Consider the following 8898-nt stretch of genomic DNA (forward strand, 5'->3'; position numbering starts at 1 on the left):
TGGATGATTGAGAACCTGCAGATTGAGGCAAAGCCAAGTCTATAAGCTACCATCTTTCTGAAGAATCCTAGTCTGGGGCATGCCTAAGCAAATGGCCCAGTCTGCAGTCTCCTATTAACCAACCAATCAAGCTAGATTGGCTCTCACAGACTCATCTTCTACTGCCTGGCAAACAACTTCCCATGTTTCTGCTCCATGCTAGTTTACAAGAAAGGGGAAATTGTAGACATGAGGGGGAAGGAGTGATTTTCCTAAAAGAAATGCCCCACAAATGTTACCAAGGCAGAACTGAAGGAGTCTTCAATGTTAACCCACCCACCCCCCCACACACACGCTATGGGCATTGCTGTAGACAAGTTAAGGATGAGATTTGTGCTCAGAGAATCAACGTGAGTATGGAGGATATCCAGTACTCTTAAGAGCTGGGACAGCTTCCTGAAACATATCAAGGAAAACAATGAGGAAAAGAAGGAAGTCAAATAGAAAGGTAGCTGGGTTCGCAGAAGCACCAGCCTGCTCCACCCAGAGAAGAACACTTGTGAGAACCAATGAAAAGGAGACTGTGATGCTATAACCTATACTCTAGGAAGTCATGGCATGACAGGTGTAAAAATACAAGACCTCTGGTCTATGCATCAAGAGCACCTCCGCAATAAACCAAAGTCCAGGTTATTCCTTAATAATGCTGCTTGCCTCTTCCTATCTATCTATCTATCTTTGTGTGTATTCATACTGGAGATTGAACCCAAGGGCATTCTACCTCCAAGATACGCTCTCATCCCTCCCCATTTTACTTTTTAAAATTTGCAACAGTCTCCCTTTGTTACTGAGGGCCTCGCTAAGTTACTGAGGCTGACCGTGAACCTGTGATCCTCCTGTCTTAGCCTTCCAAGTACTGAGATTACGAGCAAGCGCTACCATGCGTGGCTCCATAGATAGTCTTGCTATGAAGTAAAGGCCTGTTACAAATTAGGCTTGCTTCATCATCTCTTAGTGGGATGTCCTACCTTCTTTCCAGAAGTAGATGGACTACTTTCTCTCCAGAGTCCCAACGAGCTTGGGCAAGGTCAGGTTTATACTTATAATCTTCCTACAGAATTTTGGCTTTGGGCAACCTGAACCAACTGGCCCGGCTCTGCTGCCTCTTACTAACCAACTGGGCTAGATGATCTCCCACAGATTCATCGTTCACTTCCTAACACTTTGCCTTAAAAGCCTACTCAACACTTGCACCCACTAAACCACAAAATTCTAAGTTGGAGCTCTTGAATCACCTGCAATTTTTTTTTTCTAAATCTGGAATCCCTGCTACTTCTGCAGAGCCATTAATTACATCAGAAGCTTTTGGGATGAGACCCAGGCATCCAGAATAGATGAAGCACTCCAGGTGATTCCAATGTACAGCCAAGATAGAGAACTGCTGGGAAGGCATCTTCTTTAAACTCCGGCAGCCACGCCCACTCACTGATTGCCCCCTTTCAGCATCCATGGCAACTTCTTTGGAGCACTTGCTAAGACCCGATCCCCAGAGAGTCCACGTTCAAATCCAGACTAGGAGTCTGTTTTTTTTTTTTTTTTTTTTTTTTTTTTAACAAGCATTTCAGATAGTTTCACTGTGTCAGCAGCAGGCCACATTTTGGGACAAGCTGTATCAGAAGCATGGAAGTGGGGTGGGAGCAGAAGGCCCTCTGGCCCTTTAAGGTCTAATTAAGGTATTGCCTTTAAAGCTGTGGAGCAGAACAGGCTAGCACTGCTTTCTTTCATCCTTCTGGAGGAGGTACCGGAGTGGGTCTTAGAATGGACCTCTCCTTTTCCTTTGCCTCTGCCTCCTGAAGAAGTACTCCTTTTCCCAGCCATGGAAAGCGGGAAGGGCATGCAGCTTCCTCCCACCCGCTGTTTCTGTTTCTTTTGATGCCAAGAGGCCAAGTCAGGAGACCCACTCTGGCCCAGGAGATCCTCCCACAGGAAGCAGAATAGGGACCCACCTTTGCTTTTTCTCTTCTCCTGTCTTGGGTGGTCGTGGAGCCAGGATGTGGTTATCTGCTTGAAAGGAAAGGGTCAGAGTGACGTCCTCTAGGCTCGAGTTGGAACCTGTTGCTGAACACCAAGCTTTTCAGGATGGTCCTCGTCGGCATCCTTCGAGTCCTTCTCCTTTGGGGACTGGTGATTTTTATGGGAGATGGAGTCCAAATGGCAAAGGTAGAGTCGCCCACTGTTCCCTTCCTAGCTGAGGCCACTACCTTGCCACTGATTCGCGAACTACTAGAAGAAGCCCCTGGCAAGCTGCAGAGGCATCCTCGCCTCCCAGGGCACTCCCTGCGCTACATGTTGGATTTGTACCAACGCTCAGCTGACCCGCATGGGCACCCCAGGGAGAACCGTACCATTGGCGCCACCATGGTGAGGCTGGTGAGACCTGTGGCCAATGCAGCAAGGCCTCTCAGAGGTGAGTGCTTGTGCCCCTGTTCTGCCCTGGTGGAAATAAAAGTGAAGAGTAGAGGCAACAAGGAATCTGTGGGTTCACTCTCAGGCCTCTTACTTGGTGGGTAGTTTGTTTTCTCAGCCGTGATTTTTCTTTTTTCTCTTGTTTGGTACTAGGGATTGAACCCAGGGATATTCTACATCCGAGGTCACTCCCAGCCCTATTTCTTTTGTAACTTGAAACATAGTCTTGCTAGGTTGTGTTGCTGAGCCTGGCCTCAAAGTTGTGATCCTCCTGTGTCAGCCTTCTCAGTACTGGGATTACAGGCATGTGCCACCATGCTCAGCTTGAGTATGGTTTTCAAAGGATGGCAAGCTGGGGAAAAAGTTGGCTCCAAGCCTATTTTCTTTTAGTGTTTCAAGTTAACAACAGATTGCCTTTGGCCCTACTGAGGAATCTCTTGCAGGCCCCAGGACAACTGAGTAATGAGCCAGCCCCCACCTTTCACAGAAAATCATATGGCTTGTTATATCTCTGAACACTATAATTGAGAAATACCCAGCTTGCATTCTTGTGGAGGATGGTTTACATGGTATTTGCTTCTAGAAGGCAAAGAGTTCAGGGCACTGAGCTGGGGAGACTAACAATGCCTCAGAAAAGGCAGAAAAGAGCTGGCATCTAAGGGTCTATATACCTAGCTCTATAAGCATCTGTTATTGTAGTGCATTCTTAATGGCAGCTACTATCAATTGTGGTAATGGGGCAATTAGCTTAATTCTAACTATAAAAAACTAAGGTATGTAGTGGTTAAGTAACTTGCAAGTATCACATGCTGGGTGGCACGCATGAGATTTAAGCTCAAGACTGATTCTAAAGTGTATCCATAACTCGTTTGTAGGTGGATACTGAGGCTTAAACCTCAGTGCATTCTACCTGAGTTATGTCCCTAGCCCTATTTTATTGTTGACACAGGGCCTCTAAGTTACTGAGGGTTTTACTCCGTAGCTGAGATTGGCCTCAAACTTGCAATTCTCCTGTCTCAGCCTCCCAAGCACTGGAATTATAGGCGTGCATCACCATACCTACTGTAACTTAAGTGTTTAAATGCAGTACCCAACTGTATATGCCAAGCAGACTTCCTATTTGGGTTTTAAAGCTACTTTGAGGTTTAGGTACCAGATGTGCTTTCAAATTTTCTTTGTCTCCATCAGTTTCCAATTCTGCATTAGATATCTGCATTAGACAATCATCTAGGCCAGCAGCAGTCATGCAGGGTTCTCTAGGGAATGCAGGATCCACACCCATCGACCTCAAACTCTTGCAAACATGATGAGATTAACCTGGAACTTTTACTAGTCCTAAATGATAGACAAGATTCATTTTCCCTTCCAAAGAAAGCACCCAGTACTTTCCAGCTCTCCCTTACTATGAGCTTACTGATTACCATACGGTGATGAATCCATCTGAGTTATTTTTCTTGGTACTTAGGATTGAACCCAGGTGTGTTCTGCCTCCAGCCAGCACCCCAGCCCTTTTATTTTTGAGACATTTTTCTCACTAAGTCTCTGAGACTATTGGCTACGTTTCTCAGGCTGGCCTTCAACCAGTGATCCCCATGTCTCAGTCACCGAAAACCAAGTCACCCAAGTGCTGAGATTAGAGGCATGTGCTGATTTTAATTGAGCACCAGGTCTGGGTTAGGTATACAGTGGCAAATAACTGCTTCTCTGACTTCTAGGAGCCCCTAGTGTGGTTGAATGGATAATTACATAATGTTATATTTAAAAGAATGCTTAGAAGATAAGAAATTGGGGTCCCAGGACTCCATAGAAGAAATGGCTCACTGCTTGGAGCTGGAAAAGGCAAGCAGAGAGAATGTTGGGCTCATTGGGAAGGTACAATTTGAGCTGTCACTTGGGCAAGGAGAAAGGAGACTATGTACAAAGGAAATAAAGTACATTCTGATTTGGGAAAGAAAATCATTTTAGTTTGTGGGTGGAAATTCATTCAACTAATATTGACTCGGCACCTTGAGGGCTAGACATACAGATGTGATTATGACAGGCAAAATGCCTACTCTCAGGGAGCATGTGTTCTCATGAGGTGATATATAAGCAAACACAGTTTAAAAATCACAAATTGTGGCAAGTGGAATCAAATGACGAGATGGGTTGTTATGATAGAGAATAGCAAAGAAACCATCTCTTTCCATGGTGTTATCAGAGAAGGTATCTTTGAAGAGGTGACATTTGAGTTGAGAGGCCTGGAAGATAAGAAGCTAGGCATGAGAGAGACAAGCCAGATTTAGGCCAAAGTAACATGTACAAAGGCCTGGGGTGGGGGTGGGGTATAGCTCAGTGGCAGAGCACTGGCCTAGCATGCACGAGGCCATGGGTTTGGTTTTGGGCATAAAAAATACAAAACAAAACAATACAAATACAGGCCTGGAGGGTGGGGGGAAAAGCTTGTCTTATTAGAAGGACAGAAAGAGGGATCAGTGCCCCTGGAGCCTCTTGAGCATTGGGGCAAATAGCAGGGTATGAGGCCAGTGAGAGGTAAGGTCTGGATTCTCTTCCTAACAAATTGTACAGATAATATGAAGCTAAAAAGAATGAGGCAAGTGCCCTGGCAAGTGTATTGGTATCTTAGAGACTTTGGAAAGGATCCAGAAGCAGATGACAGGTTCAATCACACAGGATGTGAGTCATTCCTTCTCCTGAAAGGTTCTGAGCAGACCCTTCCTGGCTCCGTGGCAGTCACACCCTGCTTCAGGAAACATGTGATGTCAAGGTCTGAAAGGAAAGGGCACTTCCTCACCAGACGGCCAGCTAGAGGTTTGGGTTGGGTTTCTTCTCAGGCAGGGTGGAGCAGGTGTGTGGGTGGGCCCCTTGGAAAAATTGTTTTAAGATGGGAGTGTGGAATAACAGGAGAAAGCTTGGGCCCCATGTGAATGATGGCCAGTGCCCAAAACCCAAGGGTGTGTTAAATATGAGCTGGAATGCAAATTTTAAAAGAAAATATTTGGAACTGAGTATAGTGGCACATCCATGTAATCCCAGTACTTGGGAGACCAAGACAGGAGGATCAGAGGTCAGAGGCCAATGCGTGGTAACTTAGATTCACTCTTTCAAGGTAAAATATAAAAAGGACTAGAAGTATGGCTCAGTGGTAGAATGCCCCTGGGTTCAATCCCCAGTACCACAAAAATATATTCTACAATACTAAGACATCAAATAGCTATGTTAAATCTGGACATGGTGGCACACCCATGTAATCCCAGTATTTGGGAAGCTGAGACAGGAGGATGTCTGTTTGCAGAGAGCCATAGCTACTTAGTGAGGCCCTTTGCAATTCAGTGAGACACTGTTTTCAAATAAAGAATCAATAGGGCTGGGGGTGTAGCTCGGAGGTACAATGCCCCTGGGCTCCATTTCTCATACCACAAAAAAAGTAAAAATAAAGAATAAAAAGTAGGGTTGGGGTGTATCTCAGAGGTAGAATGTTCCTGAGTTCCAGCCTCAGTACTGCAAAAAAGCTGTGTTGAAAGTCCCAGTACTATTGTGATCCCAGGCTCCTGGATTCAATGAAGGAAGATTGGATTAATAATACATAAATTAACATGAAAATACTAAGATGTTTTGAAGATGAGAAGGATTTTTCCCTCAATACCTGATTTTTGTGGTCTTTAATTTTTTTGTGGTTTTGTATTTTTTTTTAATTTTTGTGATCTTCACCAGGAGGAGGAGCAGGAGTTGGGAGCTCTTTAAGCCCACCCTTAGAACCCATTGGCCACGGGATGTCAGTGGTTACATTTCAGATAAAAAATATTTTGTAGTACTGGGGATTGAATCCAGGAGCATCCTACCTCTGAACTACACCCCAGCCTTTTTAAAGTTTTGAAACAGGGCCTTGTGGAGGGCCTCGCCATGTTGCTGAGGCTGGCCTCAAACTTTCAATCCCCCTATCTCTGCCTCCCATGTACTAGAATTATAGGCATGAGCCACCACACCCGGCTTGGACTGAAACTCTTAATCACTAAGGGGGAATTGCAGCTTTCAGTAGGCTTCACAACAAAGAAAATATTTGTGACCAAGTTCTGTTGAAATGGTATTTAGGGCAATGGCAAAGTAAATGAGGTAAATGGAGAAGCATTTGCAGCAAGGAAAGGGAAAGGGAGAAGTTGGGAGTTAAAGGGGAAATGGCCAGAGGAGGAAAAAAATACTCAGAAAGCAAGTCTTAAAATTGGTGGAAGGCAGAATGCATAAATAGCAGAAATAACTGTCTCCACTAGAAGTAGATATAATTATTTTGTGGTGCCTTGGCCCTGGGTTTGAAATGCTGACAGGCAAAGCACCCAATATTGAATTTTTGCCCCAAAGCCGCATCTGTATAGTGATATGACATGAGGGCTCTTTCTTAATCCTTGTGTGTTTCACAAATTATTTTTATTGGTCACCCTTTATAGTCAAGTATTACTGGGCATGGTGGCAAATGCCAGTAATCCCAGTATTTGGAAGGCTGATACAGGAGGATTGAAGGCTCAAGGCCAGCCTCAGAAACTTAGGCCCTTCACAACTTAGTGAGACCCTGTTTTAAAATAAAAAGTTCTGGGGATATAGCTCAGAGGTAGAATGCCCTTGGGTGGATCCCCAATACCAGTAAGTAGTCAACTAATTATGTAATCTACTGACATATACACAATACCTACCATTGTGAGTAATCTAAAAGTGACACAATTTGTGTTTGTTTTTGTTTATGTACATATATATTGCATTGTAATCACACATAATTTCTTTTCTTGATGGAAACAGACTTGGGTTTGAATCTCAACTTTACCACATACTGGATGTCTTTTTTTGGGTGCTGGGGAGGAACCCAGGTCCTAATGCATGTTAGGCAAGTGTTCTACCACTGAGCTTCATCCCCGAACTTTGGCTGTGTCCTTTGACATAGCTTTTGTGAGCCTCACTTTCCCTGTATACAAAGTGGGAATAATCCAGACACAGTGGCACATACCAGTAATGTTAATACTTGGGAGGCCAGGACAGGAAGATCACAGGATCAAGGATAGCCATAGCAATGTAGCGAGACTTAAAACCTTGAAACAAAAAATAAAAAAGGCTACAGAGCATCTGGTATATTAGTAAGTATTCAATAAACCATAGGCGTTATCTTGAGTTAAGTTCAGGGCTGATTACAGCTGTAAGTTTATACTGAATAGTTTTATGAAGGATATACAGATTAAGAAGCAAGAAGCTAATCCCCCTCCCCTGTGTTCTACTTGTGCAGGTCGCTGGCATATGCAGACCCTGGACTTTCCTCTGAGACCAAACCAGGTAGCATACCAACTGATCAGAGCCACTGTGGTTTATCGCCACCAACTCCACCTTGTTCATTTTTATCTCTCCTGCCATGTAGAACCCTGGGTCCCCAAAAGCTCAACCAAGCACTTTCCATCTTCAGGAAGAAATTCCTCAAAGCCTTCCCTGATGTCTCAGGCCTGGTCAGAGATGGACATCACACGACACATTCAGCAGAGGCTCTGGAATCACAAAGGTCACAGGGTTCTTCGACTCCGCTACATGTGTCAGCAGCAAAAAGGTAGTGAGGTTCTCCAGCTCCGGTGGCCCACCGCTTCTTCCTTGGACATTGCCTTCTTGCTACTCTATTTCAATGAGACTCATAAAAGCACTCAGAAGGCTAAACTGCTTCCCAGGGGCCTAGAGGAGTTGATGGAAAGGGAATCTTCCCTTCTCTTGCGGAGGGCCCGCCAGGCAGGCAACATCGCAGCTGAGGTTCCTGGTCCCTCCCAGGAACGCGATGGATCTGAAAACAACCAGTGTTCCCTGCACCCTTTCAAAGTCAGCTTCCAGCAGTTGGGTTGGGATCACTGGATTATTGCTCCCCATGTCTATACCCCGAACTATTGTAAGGGAGCCTGTCCCCGCGTACTACGCTATGGTCTCAATTCCCCCAATCACGCCATCATCCAGAACCTTGTCAATGAGCTAGTGGATCAGAGCGTCCCTCAGCCCTCCTGTGTCCCTTATAAGTATGTTCCCATTAGCATCCTTCTGATCGAGGCGAATGGGAGTATTTTGTACAAGGAGTATGAGGATATGATTGCCCAGTCCTGCACATGTAGGTAATAGCGCAGGTCTGGGTAACTCGGGCCTCCCAAGAAATTGGAGAAGGGTTTCAAATGAACAAATATCAATGTGAAAGTTGCACGTGATCTTTGCAGTGCACAGGTTTTATTCCTTGCCTTAAGTGTTATTTAAGCATCTTCCCCAATGTGTTAGCTGCTCAGTTTGAGAACAGTTCTGATGCCAATTTCCTAGCATGGATCTGTATGACTTAACCACTACTCAGAGCCCTTAATGCTCATGTACGATGCTCCATTGGAAATGGGCTCTTTATTTTTGTCTCTTTTATAGTGACTGTCAAAAGTCACTGATCCATGCTAGTAGAATGTT

General features: G+C 44.8%; 1 protein-coding gene across 1 annotated transcript; it reads left to right on the forward strand.

The window, feature by feature from the left end:
• Window positions 1-2118: 2118 nt before the first annotated feature.
• BMP15 (bone morphogenetic protein 15) lies at window positions 2119-8571 on the forward strand (the record flags this gene model as incomplete). The annotated part of the gene is made up of 2 exons (XM_080719306.1): window positions 2119-2446; window positions 7712-8571. 2 exons carry the CDS (start codon window positions 2119-2121, stop codon window positions 8569-8571), a joined length of 1188 nt encoding a protein of 395 aa, XP_080575432.1.
• Between the last annotated feature and the right edge of the window lie 327 nt (window positions 8572-8898).

This window comes from Muscardinus avellanarius (genome assembly GCF_963383645.1).
Source record: "Muscardinus avellanarius genome assembly, chromosome: X".
Classification (NCBI taxonomy): domain Eukaryota; kingdom Metazoa; phylum Chordata; class Mammalia; order Rodentia; family Gliridae; genus Muscardinus; species Muscardinus avellanarius.